Source organism: Eufriesea mexicana, unplaced genomic scaffold (genome assembly GCF_001483705.2).
Source record: "Eufriesea mexicana isolate 0111107269 unplaced genomic scaffold, ASM148370v2 scaffold4744748666, whole genome shotgun sequence".
In the NCBI taxonomy this organism is placed as follows: Eukaryota; Metazoa; Arthropoda; class Insecta; order Hymenoptera; family Apidae; genus Eufriesea; species Eufriesea mexicana.
The window spans coordinates 26,674-54,126 of record NW_016908168.1 but is presented as its reverse complement, the minus strand read 5'-3'; the positions used below and the strand labels follow the sequence as shown (position 1 = coordinate 54,126).

At 32.1% G+C, this 27,453-nt stretch overlaps 1 protein-coding gene across 1 annotated transcript in view; it reads right to left on the bottom strand.

The window, feature by feature from the left end:
• The window catches only part of LOC108552666 (collagen alpha-1(XV) chain-like), a 177,286-nt gene that overhangs the window by 131,265 nt on the left and 18,568 nt on the right, over positions 1–27,453 (bottom strand). Inside the window, exon 2 of the mRNA XM_017907319.1 lies at positions 8,784–8,854. Coding sequence (XP_017762808.1) covers positions 8,784–8,854 — 71 coding nt within the window. The remainder of the gene's footprint in view (positions 1–8,783; positions 8,855–27,453) is intronic.

Here is a 27,453-nt window from a genome sequence, read left to right as displayed (position 1 = left end):
CATCGCGTAAACCAAAAATCTTTCGATGCAAATTTGTAATATTTCAGTTTTCCATTCGCGACATTCTTCTAGAAGCAATTCTCCTCGCTGTTTCCAAGGCAAACATACCTACGATAAAATATCTTTAAACGCTTCTCGATCGTGAAACATCGGAGAATTGTGTTTCCTATCTGGGTATCGCGATATCTTCGACCATGCTACTGGATTTTATGTCGTTTTTATGTTCCTTTTATTTTGCAGCGTGTGCGCAATAGGATTGGTCAATTTTAATCTATCAAGGTAAATATTTTGAAAAGCGGGATTGATTGGAAGAAAATATTTTTAGGAGTTTCAAGTTATTTAAACGAGTTTTAAATAGCACGAATATTTTCTTTCATAAAATGATTTCAGAAGCGAGTTATATTTTGAATAATGTATTTTCTGAATGTTCGCTGTTTCAATTGGAGAATGTAATTTTAGGAACTGTAGTTTATTTAGGTATTTTTTAAATTTCATGATATACACCTACATATATTTCCTTCACGGAGTAATTTTAGAAGGCAGTCATAGATTTATATTTGAAATTTATATTTATGCAAATTTTAATTAATTTCCTTGCAAAATTTAGATCACACATTAAGTTTCAAAGTATTTCGAATATTACTCTATATTTTAAATTATAATTTGTATTACAGAAAATAATAAAATATCACATAAAATTCTTCTTATGTGATATGTTAAGTCATACCTGATATATTTTCTTGTACATAATGATTTTAAGAAACGGTCATAAATTTATAAATTTGTATTATTTTATATATGATTTCAAAATATGACATTCTGTATATTTATTGAAACTAACTTCTTGAAAATATTGAAATTATATTTTAATTGTATTTGAAGTTATGGGATACTCTGGTTAATGAAGTTGTTCCACATCAATTTTAATTCAGAGTAGAGAAACTGGGATTATTATTTGTTATTTATTATTGTTAGCTATTATTAACTCGTATTATCATCTTTGATACGAAGTCATGTAATACAACCGAATTCTCCCTCTGTGATATACTGTTTCATACTATGGGAAGATTCCTCTCATGTTTCCGGGTTGAACATAATTATAATTATTTACAAGACTCCTATCGGATGACTGACAGTTGTTAAAACCAGGATACATTAGACTGGACTATGCAAACCTGTGAAATTTGTTTAACATATTTCAAAATAACACATTCCATATACTGAAAAAATTTATTTGACAAGAAGTATCACGAATAATGTATTCAAGCATACTTGCCTGATATAATAAACATGCCTTGCTCTATTTTTATTAAATTCTCTTTGAATTTGCATAGTTTACTACAAAGAGTAATTTTTAAATTCGTAAAATATTATTTGCAAACACTATATCTCCCTTAAAAAGCATTTAGATATGTATTATATATTATACACTAAATGTTTTTAACTAATACATAGATAAATCATTTCTATTTTTATTAAACTTTCTTTTAATTTATATATTTCATTTTAACACGAAATTTTGCTATTTACGAAATATTATTTGTAAGCAAAAATACTATTTACTATATTTTGTCAATTAGGTGTGCTAGACAGAGGAAATATATCAATAATTTACCGTTTATTTTTATTAAGATTCCCAAACTCACAGAGTTTACATAAATGAAAAGTTTTGATATTTCCAAAATAATATTTAAATACGAAAGTATGTCTCATCTCAGAAATATTTAAGTACGCCAAACAAAGGAGCTATTTTTAACGAGTACGTCGATGAATCAAAATTCCATCCCAATTCCAGTCTGTCATCAGAAGGAATGTCGGCCATCTTTACAGTGCGCCACTGGTTTCGATTGCTGACTATAAAATGCGGCTATGCGCGCCAGTCGATCAAACTCTCAGAGCGATAAATCAGCCTGGACGATGCTCCTCTGGTAATTTATCTATTTCGTGTCCATATTCTACTGTTCCGCTGAAATGTTCGCTGGAAAGATAATTAAACCAATACCAATAAATTGCCATTTGCACAGTTGCTGAATCGCATCGGGGTATATTCATTATCTTGTTACAAGAACAATTTCATGGGAAAATGGATGAACCACGGATGAATTCGCGGCTCGTTCCTTCCTTTTCGTTGCGAAACCAATGACACTCCGTGTGGAATTAATTTCCGGCTTATCGGACGAAGATATTAAAGACGAGGAATAAACAATAATCTTGATTCGCTTGCGATTACGACATGAAATACGAATGTTATTTGTTGTTATAAACTCGTGAAAGCAATCATAGGTATTACCCCTTGTCGATTATCTTTTTATCGTGTATAGTAATTACAGGATGTATATACTGAAGCGTGAGTGAGTATTTTATGGCGGTGTTATTCCTAGTGATAGTGTCCATAAATGCCCATAAGAGTGGTATTGCGAGTGGTTTCGTGTTTTAATAAGATAAGAAATTAAATGTTTATGAAATGAGGTTTTAGCAAGATTAGGTTTGTGTTCTTCGTGTGTTAATCCTTAAAATATCGTTTCCGGTATTCCGTTCATCCTTTTGTTTAGGACAGACTGTGTATCTAAATGCGAAGGCTCTGAAATTTTACATGTACCAGTGTTGCGGCCCTAGGACTGCAATGTCCCAGGTCAAGTGGAAGACTGTTTTATGTCCTTATTGTCAGCGTCCCTTGACTTCTATACACTCATTGTCACCTAAGCCACCACTTGGGTAAACCGTAAGAGGCAACAATATATCACCCTTAAGACGACAGGCATAAGGACCCAGATTGTTTAAACAACCACCACCACCGAAAGACGCTGGAGCTAGCACGCACCCCCAATATTATTCGCAACCAATCAGTAGACAGAGGAAGCTTATAAAACCACCGACAGAACAGTCACGAAGAGAGTTCTCCCAAAATACAGTCCACCTAACACTTCGAAGCTAGAGAGAACCTTCCTCAAAGGACCGTCCGTCACTAATCGTCGCCAACTAAGATCGACCTAGTGACGATATACATCATGTATTATACAAAGTAATAGAGTAGTATAAATTGGAACTTGATGTATATTTTATATATTTTTGTACTTGAAATAAATTCATTTTTAACATATTTTAACGCGCAGTTTTAGATATTAATCGAATATATACAATTTGGATATTAAATTAAGTATACATGGTACTTGTGGATTTATGATGAAGTTTAAACCTGACGAAATAGAATTAATTTATACTTCCAGATACGTCAATACTGACCCTGTAAACCGAATTTACGAACTTGCAGAAAGGATCAGTTTCGAGCTAGATTTCTTCACTGGATCGGTCAATTCTTTTCATAAATTATTATCTAAATATGTCTAATTTATATTGTCACTCCTGTGGTAATGGTTACGTAGATTTTTAAATATATATGTGTTGATATAATAAAGGAGCGATATATTTATCCAACGATCACTCGAAAATACCCAATTTTTCAGGAAAATTATTCGAAATATAAAGTCGATCGAATTTATATTCGTCCAACGATCGCTCAATAGTACTCAAATTCCCACAAAAATTGTTCGAATTTTAAAAACGATCAAATTTTGTATAGCAATCAAATTTATATTCATCCAACGATCAATCAAAAATACCCAATTTTTCACGAAAATTCTTCAAAATACAAAGTCGATGAAATTTCCAGAAAAAGCTATTCTAGACTGCACTCCAAATCGAACTCTCTCGATTACGACACTGGATCAAGGTTGGAACGAAAAAGAAGAGAAAATTGGAATAGCAATCGCGACTGACCAATGACGCGTCGTTAAATATTGACGAGGCAGTGGTGCAAAAAGCAAGCGTTCACCATGGAAAACGGAAGAAGGGAGGCGGATACAAATGAGGCTATGGGGATGAGAGTTATCTCGCATCCTGCGGGAGCTATTCGTCCCTTTCCACCCGTTCTCCTACGCTGTACCCACCGCCACACAGCCGACCTGCCCTCTTTGCATCCGCTCCTGATAAGGGAACCGGAAACTCACCGAGCGACTGAGTCTTTCGGGCTTCCGGATAACGCGCTGCTTCTTACGTTCGTGGGTTATCGACCTCGGATTGTCTTCGAGACAGTTTCATGGAACTGTGTCCTCTGCAATGTGCCAGCGATCGCTTGGAAAATGAAGTATAAACGCGAATCCTTCTCGATCTCGAGATAACTTCGAATCAAAATTTATTCTTGCATTCTTCGTGTAGTTTTGGACCCCATAAAATTTTGGAAATATTATGGAGTATTTTACAGATCATAGAAGCCACGGTTGCCAATAATATCTTGATAATAAATTATGTTTTTCTCATTTTTAATTCCGTTTTTAAATTTTTTATTGTCTCCTCTGTCAGGTGAAACTGTGTGTAATTTTATATGGAATAAAGTTGTATTATTTTCTTTTATATATTTTAGTTTGATGGAGAAGGCTTTCCAGGAGATGATTATTTTTGAAACGTTTGATAATGCTAAAGTACACACTATAATTTTGAGACTTATAATTACAAATTTCCAACATAGTAATTTCTTTGAATCAGTAGATGTTATTGTGGAATAAGAGAATTATTATACGTATAGAATTATAATATATTATTATTTTATTATAGAATTATAGAATTATTATATTTATTATTACAATTACCATATTTATTATATTTATTATTGAACGTTGATTCTAGTTTGGAAAACTATTATCAAAAATCAATTGAAAATTCACACATATATTTAGTTATTTACTATTATTATTTATTATTAAAAATCGATTGTATTTCGAAAAATTATTATCAAGAATCTACCAAAAATTCAATTGTAGACGTATTTATAGTTACGAGGAAAAATATTGCATGACATAATTTAAAGAAAGGAAATTCAAATAAGACACTTTTATTAAAATGGGAAACTTGATAAAATTCTTTGATTTGTAATAAAAATATATCCAATTCGTTAAAATCTTAACAGGATTTATTATTTATATACTCGCATCTCAATGTATAATTGGAAAATAATAAAATATTATTAAGGATACAAATTTTCTCTTCAATACGTCACTCAGAGAAGGAAACATAGAATTAAGAACAAAATGATCGACAGATTATTTCACAGCAATTTCAACTTGACTTCAGCCACCGTTCCTCGACTTTATAACGACTGATCAGAATAATACGGAACGCCAGAAATGAGATGAAAGTCTGTATAAAAACGATTTGCCGGAATGAAATATCTGCTGAATCTGAGAAGCGACTCTTTGGGTTATGAAATTCTTAAAGGAGGAAATAAAGATATGCTGATGATCATAAAACCATTTCAAGATATTAGGGCTTTGTAATCACGGGTCCAAGCAAGATTTTTATTAAATCCTTCCTGGCAATTTGCATTCCTCTTCGAAAGTTACTTCACATTACTGCCAATATTTTATCATGCTTCCTGAAAAATCGTGTCCTTTAAACTTCAAGCCCGTTCATTAAAATTTCACACCCATTAATTTGCCTAATAATGAATAAAAAGATAAATACAATTAAAATTATTGTTTAAATAAACCGAACCATTTTTACAATTCTTTCGCTTTCTGTATATCGATGTTATTTCTAATTGTAATTACATCGAAACTTTCAGACAGATACCTGTAATATTTTAATTTCAGAAACTCTATTATTTAGAAATTTTATAAGATTCCCAAAATTTTGCACTTCCCAATGGTGGTTTTCAACTTTCGTGTCCTTTAAACTTCTGGCTCTTTCATTAGAATTTTACACCTATCAATTTGCCTAATAATGAACAAACAGAAAAATACAATTAAAATTATTGTTTAAATAAAGCGAACTATATCCACAATTTTTTCTCTTTCAATATATCAATGTTATTTCTAATTGTAATTACATTGAAACGAATAACATAATTTTGGCCACCTTTTCAGATAGATACCTGTAATTTTCTAATTTCGGAAACTCGATTATTTGGAAATTTTATAAGATTCCAAAAATGTTGCACTTCTCGGTGGTGGTTTTTAACTTTAAATCACGAAAATAGCGTGAAACTTGGAATTCTCGAAACTCGAAACTCTCCTGGGCTTCAAGGTTTCTAGGAACCCATTCCTAGTACTTCTTCTTAATGAAATTGTTATGGTAAATTGTTCCTAAAATTGCTACGTCGGATTACTTCGTCGAGGAATAGAAGTTATGCAAAGAAGGTAATTTTAATTTAACAACTTCTGCTGTGATGGCCATTTCAGAGAATGTGCAATTTATAAGTTCTTCTACCTTAACGTATAATTAATTATAAATAAATAGAATAATCAAACAACTAATAATAAACAAATAATCAAATTGTAATTGAATTAACAACACGTTTTTCTTTAATTAACACAAAATTTTTGAGGTAACTTATAATTTTCTTTATACTTATACTTATATAAATATAATTATAAATATTAAGAATTCAAAACAGAGAGAGAGAGTGGGAGAGAGATAAAGAGAAGGGGAGAGAATTCAGTAAATAGAATTCAAAATAGAAAATGATATTATATTTTAAAATTATTATTCTATACTTTCAATAATTTTAAATCTACCTTATATAATTTCAAAATTCTTCCTTTCAAAACTTTCAGTAGTAAAATTTGAAATATTCTTTCCATTAACTAAAAGACTTGTTAGGACTAGATTTGTAACGAAAGCATCTGAAATGGACGAGTTTAAAATAAACGAACGAAGAGAAACGAAGGAATAGGATCTGAAAATGAAGAACCCTAACTTCGTGTTACATCTATTTCGCCGAGGTGGTTCATGGAAAATGGCTGGTCGACCCGTTTTTCAGAGTGACCTCGCTTAAATAAGAAAGAAGTCCACGTGTTCGGAAAGAATCACTGCACTTGCCACATTGGACGGAGAAAAATTCCAGCTATAACTGAATTTAAGAGGCTATCAATACGACGAACAAAGTGTTCATACTATTTCAACATTGTTCTTTATGTACCTGCATGGGACACAGCGTGTTAAAATGTCTCTTAGCAGGTAGCTTCGATTTACACAGGTGTGACTTGAAAGATATTAGTTAAACGTTCGACATAAAATTGTTTCACGGCTCTAAAACGAGATAGTTTTATACTTGGTCGTAATACTTGCTTCGATAATGTATTACGAATTTTATACTGTATGCTCTGGGAATTTTATATCTTATTAAAAATTGCAGTGACTGGGAAGATACAGGCCTATTTGTCTGTTTTAATATATAACATATATAATATACGTATAAGTTTTATGAGTCACAATTTTAAAAAGAAACTAGTTTAAATTGATTGGAATTTTGACTATTTTCTTTTTGGTAATCAATCAATTATATTTATATAATACATATAATAATATTATATGTATATAACACATATAATAATATTATATTGATATAATACGTATAAGTTTTATGAGTCACAATTATAAAAAGAAAGTAGTTTAAATTAATTGGAATTTTGACTATTTTCTTTCTGGTAATCAATCTCTTTTCTTCATAAGAGATTTATTATTTATTTCTCACTTTAATTAGGAAGTGAAATAATTTATATTTAATTTCAGTTACTTCGTGTTAACCTCGTGGATATTTCCTTTCAGACAGTAGGAATTTTGAACGACGATCTTTTATTAGCATAATTAAAATTTTGACAATTTTAAAATCAATATGTTTCAAGGAACAGTTTAATCTAAAAATTAAGCCAGTAATTATTAATAATTTCATAGTGACAATTTATAAAACATTTTAATATTGTAAAAGTCAAAATCATTATTTTTATATTAATTTATTTATATATTAATCTAAAAATTAAGACAGTAATTATTAATAATTCCATAATGACAATTTATAAAACATTTTACTATTATAAAAGTCATTATAAAAATGCAAATGTTTTATAAATTATCACTAGGGAATTATTAATAATTACTGGCTTAATTTTTAAATTAAGCTGTTATAAAAATCATTATTTTTGTAATAGTAAAATGTTTTACAAATTATCACTATGGAATTATTAATAATTGCTAGCTCAATTTTTAGATTAAGCTGTTCCTTGAAACACATTGATTTTAAAATTATGTCAAAATGTTAGTTATACTAATAAAAGATCGTCTATAAAAATAGCCAAAATTCCTACTGTCTAAAAAAAAATATCCACGAGGTTACCACAAAGTAACTGTCATTATTCTTTTTGAATGTCCATTAATATCGACGATAATTTTTCGTGGAAAAATACAAAAGAAAGAATACTGTAATAAATAACAGGAAATAAACTAAAATTATCTTACTATTCTTCCTCGATATCTTTTAATATCGTAAACAATTTTAATAACAAATAGGAAAATACTAGGAAAATTACAAAAAGTCAAACAAAAATATCTGATCTTATAATTTTTCCACACTTTTGGAAGAGTACTGCTCCAAATACCAGGAGACAAAATTAAAACAAGAGAACAAGGGCTTATCGAGACGGGTAGAACAATTGAAGCAAAACGAGAGAAAAATCTGCTCGACTCGTTACGACCGCTTGCAAACAACTTCGTAACGAATCGTTGCTCACGTAAAACGAATAACGTTGGAAGTTCGCGAGAAAGATTGGTAAAAAACCCGCTGAATATTCTCGAGGAGTCCTTGACGAGTGGAGAGCCCTCCTGAGGATTTTGTACCACGGATCGTCGTGGTAGACGACGTCTGGAAGGGCAGAGTGGGACAAATGGTCCTCGAATCTCTGAATCACCAACCCCCGAGTCGGCCCATTAACGTTGAATGAACTGACACTTACCTTTCTTCTCGCCGAAAAAGTCCGCGTTGACGCGCGTCACACAGCACAGGACGAATATCACCAATTGTAATCTGCAATTAAACGTTTCCACATTAGCTCCATTTGTTTGGCAAACCTGATTAAACATCTGGCGAAGACTAATTGCGAGTAGATTCTAGGACTCATAGGTCTTTTTACATTTCATCTTATTTAGTAACTCCATTTTGGTATTAACCCTTTGCACTCGAGAGGCGCCCTTCAGTCACCATTTGATAAAATTTCGAAGATCGATAGTAATCAATATGTTAAATTTAAGATATTATAACGGTGTGCGAAATATCGAAATCAAATAATTCCATGTATTAATTAGTACACGATTTCTTATTCACTGCTCAAAAATATATCATCAATTTTATAACAGAAAATCTTTGAACTTCTACTCTTCTTTAGCCAAAAAATCGTCCAGTGCAAAGAGTTAAACGTTGGTAAAAATATGTAAAACCATAAACGCTCATATAATAATAAACACCCATAAATTAAGGGAAGGGCAATAAGTAAAGCGTAAAAATAATAAGAGAAGTGTCATAACCCTCGATAGGGTTGACATATAATAAATTATAATTAAGGAAAAAGAACAAAAATTTCTTTTGTACTTGCTTTCGTGACATCATTTGTATCGTTGTAGTTGGATTTATTTAATTTGGGGATTGCTATCAGGAAATGTGAAATATTTCTTAAATAATACAGAAAGATTTTTAATTTTTTGATAGGAGGAACAAATGTTGCAGTGAGATGATTGTTAAGTTGAAAATTGGTGGATATAAGGAAATGAATATTAATGTGAAAAATGGATGTGTTATAAATTTTCACCATTTTATGTATTTTTATTTGGTATTGTTATATGACTTTAAATTAAATAACTGAAAAATAGGTAAATCTGATTTTTTAAATTTCAATCACTTCAGAAATGATTGAACATTAAATTCCTATTTCCCATTCAAATACAATTTTCTTCGCCAAAATATAAATACCAATCGTTCCAGAAAATAAAATACAAAGATCGTAACGAATATTGAGAACAATTCTAAATTTTCCCACTCACAACGAAATTCAAATGTATATTAATATATCGAATCTTATTAAAATCCAAAAATAATATTCTACAAACGATAATTATTAAAATTACGAAATAAATATCTCAAATTTTTCTAAAAAGACAAAAATTCTTTTTCCGCGTTTAAAAACCACTTTCTTTGTCATTATATCCTGAAACATCCAAAATGTCTCGCACATTATTTCTCAACCAAATTTTTTTGAGAACTGAATTCATTGAAATCACTCCAAAAGATTAATAAAATATTTTATAAAAATCGCCATAAATCGTATCAACTAAATATAAAATTTCCCAACCAAAACCAAGATCAATTTCTCAACCAAGAGACTGTTGCCAAAAAAAATTAAAAAAAATCTTTCCAATTGAAATACCATTTTCTCCGACAAAATACGTTAAAGCGTCTCCCAATACCTTTTATATCGTTTCAACAATCCCGCGGATCGGCCATTACTTTGTACACTCTATTTAGACGCTACAATGGCCGACATCGAGCTAAGTGGCCGGGTAAAAACAGATGCAGGGATATCGTGGAATAAAAAACCGGAACGATGGCGATTAAAACGAGACTAAATAGGGGGCTGGAACGTTTGCGCCGGAAGAGATACGCGATCTCGTGAAAGAAAGGCGTGAGATTAGCGCAAAAACCATTCGAAACGTTAGCCGTAGTTCCCTGCAAAACAATAAAGTCCATCTCCCGAGACCTTGAAGGCAGGGGCGGATGGTACGCCGGCGGAAAATTGGGTTCGCTGAAACGTGTTTCGTTAATGCGATCTCTTACGGAAAAAGCAAGCCTTCAAAAGGTGTTGAAAATTTGCCCCGGGAAAATGGCTACTGTATACAACGAACTTATTTAGCGTAAGTACCCACCCAGTAAAAAGGAAATCCAGCTTTATGAATAAAACCTTCCCGCACACCTCGATGCTCCTTTCGGGAAAAAAATAAGCGTTGCGTTAAAGCTGACATGCATACGTGCAAGTTGCACTTGTCTATTTTCTCGTGTAAGCGGAAGATGTATTAAGGGTGTATTAAAATTCTAATGTCACACGGAAACATGGGAAATGTGTACAAAATTTTGGGAAATTCGGTTTCATAAAATTTCCCCTGCGGGAGAAGATAAATCTCGAAACGTGATCTAGAAATATAGGAAATAATACAGAAATTAAATAGGTGATAAAGTAGATGATAGATAATTAGATAATAAAATAGGAATTACATCTTATGAGTTAAGGATTTTCAAAATTAATAATGGAAAAATATCTCGAATATAAAAGAAGGTATACATTAAGGAATACAAAATTGCTAAAAATTAGATTATTTTAAATAATCATTATCTCCAAAAATAATAATAATTTCTATCACTCTCTTCAATTATTATCTACAACATTTCCGAAGATTAAATAAAATAATCCCAGTACCACATAAATATTTACATTCAACAAAACCCAAATTTAAAATTCTGCTTCCGACATGTAATCAAGTCTTGCAATAAACACACATTACTCTAAAACTCTCCATGCACCAAATAACTCCCTTTCACCAAGCACTGCAGCAAGCTATATCAAATAAAATTGACATCGAAATTCCTTCCAAACTCCTTCGTATATACCATCATTGAAAGTAAGGAAAATTCGTCTCGTCGTTCGGAAAATCTAAATCATATCGTTCAGGTGATCGAATGCGTGGACAAAGATGGCGGCAGTCGAAACGATCGCAGCGCCAGGTGGCGAGACGCCTACGCGCGTGTCATATTGCAGACAGTTTCTGACGCGTAGAGGTTAGTGGAACACGAAGAATTTGTTGCAAAATTGTGACACGCATTTGCATCTGTCGGCGAAAGGCGATTGCGGGCGTTCACTGGCAATCATTGATCGTGAATCACGATCGAGAACTATGGCCTTGCGTAACGCCTCGATCGACCCACGTGTACGGCCGTGCCCGCGGATTTCGATTTCCGTTTGCCAAGGTCCTTGCACTCTGTTATTACGCTTTTGATGGTGTTCGATCGAAATGAATAAAGTCGGAGGTGTTTCATTTAGAATAATTATAGAAATTAGTATTTTAATAGAAATATAAAATAAAAGATTCATAAGAAAAGATTTATGAAAAATTGTTTTTAGTGGAGGAAATTGTAATATGTGATATTTCAGATATTTCGAAATTCATATTTTAAATATAAATCAACATAATTTTCTTTAGGCTTATATAATTATTTTTAGGTATAGAAATATAATTACTTTTAGGTATAGGTATAGAAATTAGTATTTTATAATGATTTTAGATGATTGATGAGAAGTTAACTATAATCGAAATATAAAATAAAAAATTCAAAAGAAAAGATTTAAGAAAAATTGTTCTTAGTGGAGAAAATTGTAAAATGTGATATTTCAGAAATTTCGAAATTCATATTTTAAATATAAATCAATTAAATTTTCTTTGTTTATGTAATTATTTTTAGGTATATATAGTATTATAATTTTTTTGTTTTTAGATACCTTTCTGCCTTTTTTCAACGAGGTAGGTAATGTTTTTGGTAATATTGAATTTTTATTTGGAATTAAATTTTGTTTGTGCATATTATTATATTTATTGATATATTCGATGTTATTATATATGCATTGCTTCATTTATTGTTTCTAGTACCTTTTTCTCTGCTTCATAAGCGACATACGTAATTCCTTTGGCAACATTTACTGAAACGCACGTGTATACGCTTTAATGGGATAATGGTATGGCTCTTTTAAATTCATGCAATGGCAATGCACAATGGAAGGAATGAAAATGAAGAAAGAACATTGCTAACATCGAACGAACTGTTCGAAGTTGATAACGTGAAATAATCATACTCTGAGGGAAACAAATATAATTTAAATATAATATGAAAAATATAATGCGTTGATAGTCATTTGTTATAAAAATATTTATAATAATAAAAATATAAATATTCTGTAATAATATTCTTTCTTTTTGTAATATTTCTTTATAGTATTATTTTATAATATTTTCTTTTCTTCGATACCTTTGTTTATTAATATTAATTATTATAAATATTGTAATTTATTAAAAATATGCTAAAATAAATTGATAACTAAAACAGAAAATTTTCTTATCACATATTTTTACATTTCATTGATCGAATTCCTCGATATGCGAAAATATCTGTGAAAAATTTAAATGACTGCGGAAAATGCAAATCGTTCGATTTTCACATGTCTCCCGGTATATACACAGAATTCGCGCAACAATGACTCGAATCCATTACCATTCGAGCAAGAGTAGTTTGAGAGAAATATGCTAGGAACGAATGACAATGAGGGTTTTATATCCAGCATGCACTTTTTATTCGTTCATTCAAAGTATTGGTATTTTATCGTTTAGGCTATCGAGGTGCAAATATTAGATGCTAATGCACCGCAATAAAATTTCCTGTCTTGTATTACCCAAGAGTAAAAATTTAAAGAAATTGCATTCACTATCTAAAGACTTACAGCAAACCAGAAATCTATAACATAACAATAGCAAAAATTCGACTTTTAATTACAAATTAAATCATAATTCATATTTCAATATAATTAAAAAATAGTATATTAAAAGCTTAATATACTATTAAGCACTATTACACTAAATAAATCACTATACTAAATTAAATTTTATATTAAAAATTTAAAAAGTTTAGCGTAACGGAAATCAAAAGCTTGAAAATACTTTATTCGAGTTAACTATAAACTAAAATACGAATTAAATCATAATTCATATTTCGATATAATTAATATCTCGATTAATTAAAAACTATTATATGAAAAGCTAAAATTTAAAAAGTATAGTATAACGAAAGTCAAAAGCTTAAAAATACTTTATTCGAGTTAACTATAAACTAAATTACTTAAGATAAAAATTTCGTAAATAAAGGAGTGCATAAGATTACTTAAACAATGAGACGATCATCGAAGGCTAATATTTTATTTCGTGAAAAACAGCGATATTCTAAATTTAAAAAGAACTCGCATTTTTCGCTGAAATAGTAAGGAAACCAATTACAGATAAAGTATGGATAGTTTCAAAAAACTCATAAATTATTCTCATTGAGAGACGTCGGTCTCCGCCGATTAAGATTCCAGGTTTTTATTTTTATTATGCCAGGCCGGCTTCTTTGAGCAAGCCATCTTTTTAAACTCGTGACATCATCGAGCAAGAAATTTCTTGGGGAAAAGGCAAATAAATCTCAATCCGACGGAAGCTCGACGTAAAGGAGACGGGGAAAAAGCCACAACGATAAGGATTATAATAACAAAACCGCAAATCTGAAATGTATAGTGCACGTAATTTTTGCAGGGAAAAAAACATTTGCTGCATATTTTATTTCTGGCCACGTACTTATTTCAATTTTCAGCTTTCATGTACGTTTCTTTGCATCGTGAATAAAATTTAATTTGCACAGAAATTATATCGATTCGGCTTGTAAATGATTGCATTCCGGGCAATAAATGACGTACCATTGCACTTCTAATTGCAGCTCAAATTAAAGCAAAACGTAATTTCTTTTTAGCACGGCATAAAGGAAATGTAATATTCCATAATTTGATCATTATTAATTATAATTTGGTTCTATTTTCTCGTTCTATTGCGAATTATTTCATTCGGTATTTAATTTAAGCTGAAATCGAGTATCGGTATTAAATACATATGAAAATACTGAGAATTATTTAAAAATATTGATAAGAAAGTATGATAAAAATTATGAAAAAATTATTGAGAAAAGATACTAAAAATTACTATAGGATTACTATAGTCAAATAGGTTATTGACAGAATTACAAGAAAATAGATATTTAAAAATGACTAAAAGTAATTATTATAGTATTACTAATAGCAAGTATGCAAGGTTCCTATATAATAAATATTATAGAATGACTATGAGAAATACATATTAACAATTGCTAAAAATAAATGCAAAAATATTACCAATAAATATATCAAAATTAGTGCAGAATTACTGAAAAATGTATTATTCAACTATTAAAAATTTGCCATTCCGGTATATTACAATCCCGTCTCCGGATTAACCTCGAGGGGACGAAAGTGAACCGATTGCTCGATATTTCGCAGAAAGTTGTCGGCGAAATTGCAAAAATTCCACGGTGCGATTAAAATTTCCTTAACTCAGGTCACGGCCACTGAGGTTACCTCTCAGTGGCTATGTTAACATCGAGAAATGAAAATGTGGTAGCCGCCATTGCCCTGCTATAATGTCGACGAATGACGACACTCCATTAACCCAGTGGCCCGGGGAACGATATAAAGCGGAATTAAAAGAACAGGGAACCCCCAATGAGATCCGGCGACACGTGTACCGGGTGGCGGTGGAATAATTAAGCGTGGAACTCGAGTGGCGACGTCGTCGACGACGACGACGCTCAAGTGGTGCTCGTTAATGAAGCGATGCACCAGAGACCGCTGAAGAGCCGACAAAATTCTGGGGAAACTTCGGCAAACAGAGGACGGTGCCATTCATTCTTTGCCCGGAACCGGCGACGCTGAACAACTAATTTCTCGTTTACAATCTGATCGTGGGGTAGGAAAATGTCTCTCCCTGTTATTTGGTTTATTTTAGAACATTTTGTGGCCGATTTTTCTTCGTTCCTTTACTCATTTTCGCGTTTTGTGAAGAGATCTTTAGGTACGTAAGATCACATAGTGCAAGTAATTTCTCATTTACAATTTAATCGCGGGGCAAGAAAATGTTCACCATTATTTTGATTAGTTTGGAATATTTTATCGTCGATTTTTGTTTGTTACATTTTTTTTCTCTCTTCTTTTTTCATTTGAGTGTTTTATAGAAGGATCTTTAGGTAGGTAAGGTTTCTATGGTTTCCCGAGATAGTGCAACTAATTTCTCGTTTATAATCTGATCGTGGGATAAGAAAATGTCATTCGATGCTATTTTGATTATTTTAGAACATTTTGTAGTCGATTTTTGTTCGCTTCTTTTCTTATTTTCGTGTTTTATGAAGGAATCTTTACGTACTTTAGGTCTCATGACATAGTGCAAGTAATTTCTCATTTACAATTTGATCGTGGGACAAGAAAATGTTCAGTATTATTTTAGTTACTTTAGAATATTTCATAATCGATTTTTGTTTGTTAAATTTTCGTTCGTTCTTCATTTTTATATTTGGCTATCTTATAGAGGTATCTTTAGGTAGATAAGGTTTCTATGGTTTCATGAGATAGTGCAACTAATTTCTCGTTTACAATTTGATCGTGGGACAAGAAAATGTTCAGTATTATTTTAGTTACTTTAGAATATTTCAGAATCGATTTTTGTTTGTTAAATTTTCATTCATTCTTCATTTTTATATTTGGCTATCTTATAGAGGTAGGTATCTTTAGGTAGATGAGGTTTCTATGGTTTCATGTGATAGTGCAACTAATTTCTCATTTAGAATTTGATTGTGGGACATGAAAACGCTGTTCAATATTATTTGGATTCTGTTAAATTATTTTGGATTATTTTATTCTTTTATTATTTGTATTCTTCTATTATTTATTTATGTTTATTCTTTTATTCGAATGTTTCATGAAGGAATTTTTAGGTAGATAAAGTTTCTAAGGTTTCGTGAGATAGTGCAATTAATTTCTCGTCTGCAATTTTATCATGGGACAAGAAAATATCGTTTAGTATTATTTTGATTATTTTAAAATATTTTGTAATTGATTCTGGTTTGTTGCATTTCTTTCTTTCTCTTCTTCTTCTTTTTATTTTGCTGGTTTAGAGAAGGATCTCTAAGTACGTAAGGTTTCATGGGATATCAGCACACGTGTGTGTGTGTACGTTCAATTAGCATGGATTTGGCATCGTGATGGAAAGAAAATAAATTAGACAGTTTCGCTTTTCACAAGTTTCTCGATTTTATAATCCTATTACAGGGTACAGTTAGTACCTAACATATTGGAAGTAGTTAATTGGATTGGGTTAGGTTTGGCACGTCTACTTATTTGTGTATATTAATTTCTATGAGTATAATAAAGTAGTTTCCAATATTCTGAGTCTTGTTAGATACGTATAAATATATTTTCGATGAATATAAATTGCAAATGAAAAATGATTAGCTGTCTATATAAAGATTGATTTAATATTTTATACAAATTAAATGCCCATACTTAAGTGATTCGAAGAAGCTTATTTAAATTTTAAAAATTATTTAATTCATAAATTCAGACTGGTCACATGTCAGCCGGGTCAGGTCATGTCAAATGGTCAAGTGAAAACAGCAATTCTTAATATTCATTATGTTTTTATCTTGAATTAAATATACTTCCTTTCTTCGAATTATTATTGCGTGTTGACCCTGTTGAACGTTTTTACACTTTTCCTATTACATATCTGTTGCTTATCTCTCAATTTATGTGTACTTAGTATTACATAATCATTTCTCCTTCCACATATCTTTTACTAGCATTCATGATGATAAAACGGAGCAGAATTAAATGCCACTTTTACCAAGTGTCAAAGCACTTGGTATAGTCATAACTTTTTGCATTTAAGATTTTTCAAAAAGTTGAGTTAATCCATTTGTGCAGTGAACGGCTCAAATAAGTCCACCGAAACGGTATTTCAAGGATTAACACAGGTATTCGCAAAGAGTCATACAATACATATAAAGTACTATGCGTGGCTGAAAAGAAGTCATCTGAGAAACTCGTAGGACCAAATCTCCACCAACCCAACCATTCTAACATCATGGCAATAGTAGATTAAAACGTTTCCCTTATTGACAGAACCGATTCCTTTCTATTAGCCCGGTCATAGAACACCGTGTGACAAAGAAAGCGAACGAAGCAACGAGACAAAGTGACACAGACGCAACAAATAGACGCAAGAGCGTAGACTCATTCCAAAAGCATATTAACTTCAGATTCTTCCGGTGAACACGTGATTATTTGCAATTACTAATTACTAATTAGCATCTCGATTAACTTTTCGTCGCATTATGCGGCAAACGTGCTGTACTGTACACATATTTTTTATATTTATGTTGTATCGTGTGATTTTTTTAAACGGTTATCTAGTACGATGCAAACACATAATTAATTTATCATAAAAAATACATCTTAAATTTTAAATCAATTTTCGTAAATGATGTTAATTATTATTACTTTTGTACTCCTTTACCTTATAAATCTTCCGAGCTATTGTCATCTGATTCCTTATCCGACTCGCTGCTTTGTATTTCCAATCCTAGGTCTTCAATTGCGTCTTCTATTATTCGAGTGTAAGAATTTTACGGATATCTTACGCCTATGTTAACGTGTCACGTTACCGAACTTGGAGGTAGTAGTTTTGGGGGTGTCATAGAAGAGTGGGTATTACTAGTGGAATACCCCTTTTGCCCCGCAACCGAAGGAGATGACTTCTTTTCAGTCACGCATAGTACGTATTCATAACCAAAAGCATCAGTGACACACCCCTATCATCGTCTCACATAAAGTATGTCACAAAAATCTCGCTTAGAATTACCAACAACACATTCCACATGGCATCCAAACACAATCTCCGATTGATACTCTAGCAAACCCCATTTCCTCGACCAAAAACAAGGAGCCAAGCATGGCTCGAGGTCCGCCTCATCCTCTTTCGCAATCATCATTATAAACCCGCGACGCATAAATTTATCCGAATCGGAAGGCAGCAGAGATACCGCGCTATCGTTCCGCGGGACGTCGCCGTATATTTACCCTTTTCTCCTTTTTCGACGTCCCTCACCATTAACCTCGCCTTGTACTCTGTCGAATTTCCCCCGGCGCTTTAATTAACAGCGCAGTATATCATAGCGCGCACGCGGAAGGGAACGACGCTGGTTTGTATTTCATCGAGTTTTTGCGATCGATGACACGTGGGGCCCGCGGAATCTTGAAGAGCCACGCAGCACTAGGTGACGAACGACGGAAAATAAAGAAACGAATTTATTCCGGTACCCAAAAGCGAAGCCGAGAGCCGCGTGGGCCCACGTTCGCCTGAAGAGCGAGTGGAGAGATTCGAATGCTTAATTAAAACATCTTTATTTCTGGCACGGACCAAGTATTCGCGAGTGCCTTCTGATATGTTTTACGACTCTTCCAGGAATTTTTGACGTCGACGTGAGTTACGCGTGTGTGTTTCGGGAGCCTGTGTTGTGACAGAAGGGGAGCGTCCACTTGGGTGTTCCGTGGAGTGGAATTTTTTGGAATTTTCGAGGTCGAGTGTTTGATGATTGTGTTTTCTATTTTGGTAGTTGCTCGTGAAACGAAGAATAAGCAGAGAAGTCGTTGCAGTGTACATTATTGTATTTGATGAAGTATGTGAAGGAATTCTGATTTCTGCAAATTTTTCAGGATGATTTTTTGGTGTTATTCTTCGTTGCAGTAGTTTGTAGATGAGCTACAAATGCAGTTTATTGTTAGGTAGCAAATGAGGAAATTTTAGGTTATTTTATAGCATAATAATAGTAAATAATAAATAAAAATTTGTAAGAATAATATTATTAACAATAGTATGTCACATGTAGTGAAAAAATTCCAAGATTACATCAGTAAAATTGTATATTTACAAAGCATTTGTTGTAGATACGCGCCGTGGTGGCGCTAGTGAGTTAAATGGAGAATCGTCTCACGGCAGCTTAACCCTTTGCACTCGAAAGGCGCCTTTCAGTCACCATTTGATAAAATTTTGAAGTTAGATATTAATTAATATATCAAATTTAAAATAATATAACAGTGTATCTGAGGTATCGAAATTAAATAATTCTACGTGTTAGTTATTATACGATTTCTTACTTACTGCTCCAAAAATATCAGCAACTTTGTAGCCGAAAATTTGTCAATTTGTACCCATCTTTAGCCAAAAAATCAGTGAGTGCAAAGGGTTAAAAATGCTTACTCGTGGAAGGATTAAATAAAATAATTTACTACTTTCTTGCAAAATTTCGTGGTCTATATTTTGCTCCTATTCTTCACTGCAGTAATCTATAGTTAAGTTAAAAGTGGAAATTAAATGGAAAATTAATCAACTTTTCATACTAAATATTGTATTTAATACAACATTCGAATATTATTGGATTATCAGTATCAAAATACCAGAGAATTAAATTTCAAATAATTTACAATCCTGAGAATTTACTTAACAGTAAATAATTCAAAGATTTTCCCATTTTATTTAATATATATCATATTTATGAAATATTTTCTTAGCTAACTATTTGAAAAATAAAGTTGAAATATAGAAAACCGAGAAAGAAGTTAAATTCCAATGTTTTACATAAATCAACCTGTTTTAACTTCTCTGTTTCCCTAAATACTCGAGATTACTTTTGCAAAAGCAAGGATACGATAGAGTCGTCAGCTTATGGCTCATAAATCCATAATTAATAGTGACATCTTAGCGATCGTCTCATCTTTTATTACAAATCTTATGACTGAACTTCTCCATCGTATAATGCAAATTAAACACGTACAATCTGTACGTCAGAGTAATATCATAGAAGCAACACCGATGTTAAAGTCAACAAGCCAATAACGATGCTTTATGATGATATTTCTATCCAATGGATCAACTGTCTGTACAGAACGAATTTATTATAATTACAACCGAGAGTGCTGCACGTGTCAGGTAAAACCACTTGCGGCTTCAACAAACTATGATTTCCTATCTAAATTGCGAACATTTCACGAAACTGTCAGTCAACGATCCGCATCGAAAATTAACACGAGAAATTAATAAATAATAATTAAGTAACTATAACAAATAACAAGCATAATTCTGATATCGAGAGATACGATATTTTCGAATAATAATTAGCATTCGTTAATTACTCCTTAAAAATTTTAATAATCAATCAGTTCCTAACGTCCACTGGAAAAACATTTTACAAATATTCTAAAAGACAAAGTTGATAATATTAAATAATATTGAAAATGATATTTAGAAAAATTCAGAAAATTATAATATTTCCTACTTTAAACAGAGAGCTTTTTATTAGACGCACAGAACTCTGACTGCATACGATTAATTTAGCCAAAAATCCTAGACTCTTTACTAAACTGTTACCTAATCAAAATTCCATTCTACCATAGTATACCAAAAACAAAACCAATCATCGTAGAAGAGTTTATAGCAACAAAACTATAACTCGATTTCGCTTTAGGGGATTGGGTAGCGACTAAAAAGAGATTCCATTTTATCGAATAGAAAAAGCAACCTCTGTAGAAGAGATTACTGCAACAAAACTATAGTTTCATTCAGTTCCACGAGACACTCTGTGCTAACCCCGTAATCCCAAAAAGCGATAAAAGCAAGAAGCATCGGAATAAAAATATAAACCAGTCACTGTAGAAGAGATCAGCAGAACAGTATTACATCTACATTCCATCCATTGATCCAGTTAGTGGCCCAAATCTGGGAATTCTGTTTCAGCGTGAAACGAGGCGTATTCGAAGCGTCGTGACGGTGGAAGAAGGTCGCAATTCCGTTGGAATCAGCGTTAGGAAGCGGAACTTTAATCTCGGTCTCGTAAGAGACGATAATTCAACGACGGGTTGCGGCTGAACGACGCTGGTCGCCGCGACGACCAGCCCGCAGGTCCTTTAAGCCATCCTCTGGCACGTTGCTATCTAGAAACCTACGTTTAGGGCCACGTGCCTCCAGCGATACGCGGTCAAGATGATCCTGAAGCTCGCCTGGACGGCGCTCGTAAAGATTCATGACAGAAACGGTCCGTATTGACGGTCGAACATGGCGAATGGCAGGGTTGCGGGCCAGCTCGTAAAGAACGTTTCGACCGTGTCGACTGACGCGATATAAATCATGAAATCGCGTTACGCGAAAATACGTCGCGATGATGCCTCCTGGGGAACGTGTTCCGCGTCACTTATGGCCGCTAAATAAACGGGAATTTATTTCGGACGTTGCGAAATGCTTTATGCCAGTTTAATGCCGGGGCTATTGTTGTGTCTGGAGTGGAGAGGACCGAGGTCAGGGATGAATGCATGGATTGGCGAGGACCGAGTGTGGATGCCCAGCACGGTTTTCGTTTCAGATTTTTATTTCATTCGTCTTTTTATCTCTAATTGGCGTTGTTAAATCATTATTGTTTGTTATACGAGGCATTTTAACAGTTTATCAAAATTGTAGTAATTTTGAAAGCACATGTCTATTTTTATTTTTTAATTAATATTGGAACTTATATGATTTTTATTGGATGTTCATGGAACTTTGGATTTTTATTTCATTTGTTCCTTTTTTTGTTAATTTATGTTATTAAATAATTATTCATTGTTATGTAAGGTGTTTGAAGAGTGTATAAAAATTGTAGCAATATTGGGAGTAAATGTCTATTCTTAATTTTTAATTAATATTGTTAGGTTATTATACTTTGTAAAAGTTGTAGTAAAATTGGCAATAGATTTTTATTTTTAATTTTTAATTAATATTGGAAGGTTGCTATACTTAAGAGTAACTTATATGGTTTTGGTTTTGGTTTTGGCTGGATGTTCATGGAATTTTGGATTTTTATTTCATTTGCTTTTTATTTCTAATTGACGTTGTTAAATTATTATTGTTTGTTATACGAGGCATTTTAAGAGTTTATCAAAATTGTTGCAATTGTGAATTTTGAAAGCAGATTTGGATTTTTATTTCATTTGCTTTTTATTTCTAATTGACGTTGTTAAATTATTATTGTTTGTTATACGAGGAATTTTAAGAGTTTATCAAAATTGTTGCAATTGTGAATTTTGAAAGCAGATGTTTATTTCTATTTATTAATTAATATTGGAAAGTTGCTATACTTAAGGGTAACTTATATGATTTTGGTTTTAATTTTTATTGGATGTTCATGGAACTTTGGATTTTTATTTCATTTGCTTTTCTTTCTAATTGATGTTATTAAATCATTATTCTTTGTTATGTAAGATGTTTGAAAAGTTTATAAAAATTGTAGCAATAATGGGAATAGGTGTCTATTCTTAATTTTGAATTAATAATATTAGGTTACTATACTTTTCAAAAAATTGTAGTAAAATCGGCAGTAGATGTTTATTTTTAATTTTTAATTAATATTGGAAAGTTGCTATACTCAAAAGTAACTTATACTGTTTTGGTTTGAGATGCGTTTTCATGAAATTTTGCATTTTTATTGTATTGGTTATTTATATATACACTTTTTCTTATCGATATCCTGAGATTGTTGTTGTTTACTCTATGAGGCTTCCAGGAAGTTTATGAAAATCGGAAAGAAGTTAAAATTGGATATTTACTTTTAATTTTTAATTTATATTGTTAGATTACTATTGTCTACTATGTAAAACATTTAGGAAACTTATGAATATCGTTTCAATGTCTAGAATTGATCGTTTAACCAGGTATGAGAATAAATAATTTATATTTTGAATACTTGAACACGGTCTTTAGCATTACTTAATAATATAAAAGCAGATTTCGATAAATATTTCTTTCTGAATCTTTGGTCGACTGCATTTTCATTAAAATTGTAAGAAAATACGTACAACCTGTTTATACGATGACGTTAAATTCGAGGTAAAAGATGTCGGAGGAAAAGTACTTTACGATGCTTTCACGTGGCACCTACTCTTTGACGATAACTTCGCATAAAATATGTTCTAAAATATTTCCGAATGATATGAATAAATAACCGAGGATCACGGAATACCTGCGAGTCATTAACTAATTTAATTTCAATACATATCAATTGGAATTTCATAGTAGCAAATGCGTTTACTACAAGATTGCAGTAACCGACAGGATAACCTAATCATCCGCGACTGATGAGAAATATGCATACTCGATGAAACTTGTACTGATAACGTTAAGTTAGACGGTCCAAATAGCGCAACTATTATCTATTTAACTTGGTGAAGTAACTTTCCCAGACTAGTTTTCAGTCAGCGATAACCGTTTACACAAGGTTCCACAGAGAACCAGTTGCATGTCTATAGGCGAAGAAACGAGGCATTATACAACCATGAAAGTATCCTAATGACTCGTATCTACTAATGGAAAAAGTAAACTGTCCATTAATCCTATTTTTAATATCATTTCCGTGTCAATAAAAATTAAATATTAATTAAGATTAATTTTTATATAGTTTTCGTCTTTCTTTTAAGAATGTCTGCGAAATGCACAAGGAAACAATATTTATAGTTAGAATGTATAGAATAAAATTAGTATTAATTTTAACTATACCAAAAGCTGCTGTATATTTTCAGCAAGTGAGAAAATCAAAAGTCTGACACAAGTTATTTTGACCACTCTGAAAATTGTAGCGTTGAAGAGCAGAAGAGGTTTGTTCGAAATTTATGAATCATCTGCAGATAGATCAAACAGAAATTTGAAAATAGAAAGTAATAAACTGTTCGAGTAGACTGCTAGACTGCACTGCAATGACATAAGACGAAATGGTAGTGTGAAGAGCAAATAGAGCAAGACTTATAAGTTGCAGGTGCAATTACACGACGTTATGGAGGGTGAAATTCTTGCTACCCTGCCAAAGTCATGTATTCCACTAATAGTTACACACTAAATCACAGACGAAGTGACACAAAGTAAGAGCTGTAAAATATAGATACATAAATGTGCATAATATATAACACGATACAGAAATATGTAACAAATATGTAACACGTGTAATCAAATAGCATAGTATTGTACAGAAATAAATTTCCTGTCTTAGAGTCCAGTTGTTCTAAAATAAAAATCCACTTTCACCCATGGCATACGATAATATATTAATAAACAAATAAAACAAGTGTTAGTGTACAAAAGTAGACACATGTAAATACCTAATCTTTATATTGCTCAAAATTATAAAGATTAAAATTATTTTGTAAATGCTCACAAATCAACAAACAAATAAAATAATAAATAACTAATTTTCGACTTATACTACATAACAAAGCCATAAATCCTTCATCAAATTCTCCTCATTCTACCAATATCCATACTACTATAAAATAACATACTGACTACTAACAAAACAATAAATAACTAATCTTCGACTCACACAGTACAACAAAAATTAAAATTCCTCATCATTCCTCCAATAATCACAAAATACAATAATACACATGTGAAACACACAAAGAAATAAATACTAAAAATACTAATCTTTGACTCACATTATACAACAGAAATTAAAATTCCCCATCATTCCTCCAATAATCCCAAAATACAATAATACACACGTGAAACGAACAAAGAAATAAATACTAAAATATTAATCTTCGACTCACACAATACAACAAAAATTAAAATTCCCCATCATTCCTCCAATAATCCCAAAATACAATAATTCATACGTGAAACGAACAAAGAAATAAATACTAAAAATACTAATCTTTGACTCACACAATACAACAAAAATTTTTATTTTGCATCATTCTTTTAATAATCCCAAGATACAATAATACACACTTGAAACACAAAAAGAAATAAATACTAAAAATACATAATCTTTGACTCACACACTACAACAAAAATTTAAATTCCCCATCATTCCTCCAATAATCCCAAAATACAATAATACACACGTGAAACAAAGAAAGAAATAAATACTAAATACTCAACCTTCAACTCATATAACACAACAGAGACTCAAATTCCCCATAGTTCCATCGATATTCCCAAAATAATACAATAACAAACACGAGAAACTAAATACCTAACCTTCGACTTCCACGACCCAACAGAAGCTTAAATAGTCCATCAAATTCTCTCAATTCCACTAACACCCGAAAACACAGCAACAGCCAACAAACAAGCAACAATGCACACACGTAGAATACAAACACCCATCCCACTAATCTCCAAAGTTCACCATATAATAATCCCAAATTCCTCGTTAAATTCCCTCCATTCTACCAACTCCGCAGACCGGCGCGAGACCGGAATGAAAATAACCTAGCATTGGAGCGCGCGCAGAATCTTTCAGCGTAGATCATCGTCAGGCACGCGACACGGCCGCTTTTAATTGCCACTGCTTTCCTCGCGCGTGTCCTTTCATGCATCTCCATTCATTAACGCCCATCCACGGCTTGTACACCGTAATCCACGGATAAGAAGGAAGAGAAGCATCGACGGAGTTCATCGATCCAAGCTTGTTGCTCACGGCTCTGAGCCCTAACCGGGGGACTCTCTACGACGACTCAGGGAAAACTGCCAACTATTCCGGCCGCAGAATTTTCATCTCCTTTTCCTTTCTTTGCCCCACACAGTGTCCGACAACCTTCCCGGTTATGACAGTATTACGTCCTAAGATTAGCCTTGGCGCACACTCCGCCAACGCCATTCAGGATTTATGAGAAATTACGCGCTCGCGATGCCTCTCTTTGTTTCACTCGGTCAACCGAGAAAAATGAACGGAATCATCGTCCAGGTGAATAGGATATTTTTCCCCCGGTTTCAAATTGCAAGGTTCTCGAAGAGTATTAAAGGAATTTTCTATTCGGCGAATCGGTGGAACGTTCAAAATGGCTGGAATATGGAACTCCACTCCGGATGGGTTTAAATAGCTCTCGTGTAATTAGTAGCGAACTGTTTGATACGGATTCTGTCGGAATATTTCTCTGAATGGAAGTTACATTGGTTTTATAGAACGTAGAATGTGGATTTCCTAGGTTCCTTTTCTCATTGCGAATTTTTGACAGAAATTTTTGATTTTTCGTTGGGACGTATATCGATAGGTAGCTGATTTTAGTATTTTGGGGATTAGGAAGATTTTATGTTCAGTTGCTACGGTGTTGTGTTTCTTAAATTTATTTTATAAAGAATCTTTCGTTATTTTGTATCTCATTTATTGACACTAATTTTCCTTGCAATTTGAATATATTATACCTATTTATACCGAATTGGAAACATTTTTGGTCCATGGATAAAAGCTATATATTTTAAAATTATATCCAAATGTCGATTTATTGCAATAATAAATGAATGAAATAATTTTTAGGTAACAACGAAGGAAATTAATTCTTTTCATTTTAATTTTATACAGGAACAGAGATGTAAGAGTCATATCCTAACAGATATTGAATTCTTGTTCACTGCATTTTTAACAAATTATAGATTTTTCTATTATAATTTTTTTTTAAATATTATTTTTTGCAATGGAAATAAATTTAGATGGGTTTATTGTGCCTTTGTGTACAATATCTTATTTGGTACATGGTATGGAATAAATTTTTCAACCAGGCAAATGATTGGTCATGATAGATACAGTACACTAGATATGATTTTCAAAGGAAACGCATAAAATACATTTCCTGGACTGATTTGATATTCACTAGTGAATAATAACCAAAATCAACGTTCACACACATCTATGTGATAATAACGCGCGTGACATTTGAATTTTTAATAAAAATATAGCTTTATGCGAATGATACTTTTGAATGAGCATGATCGATTGGACAAAATTGTTGAATACATAAAAAAATCGTATTTGTTGATCCAGCTTTTCAAGAAATTGGATAAATATTGAAAAATTAATTATATATATAGTAATTTATTAAATAATAATTTTTATATATAGCTTTA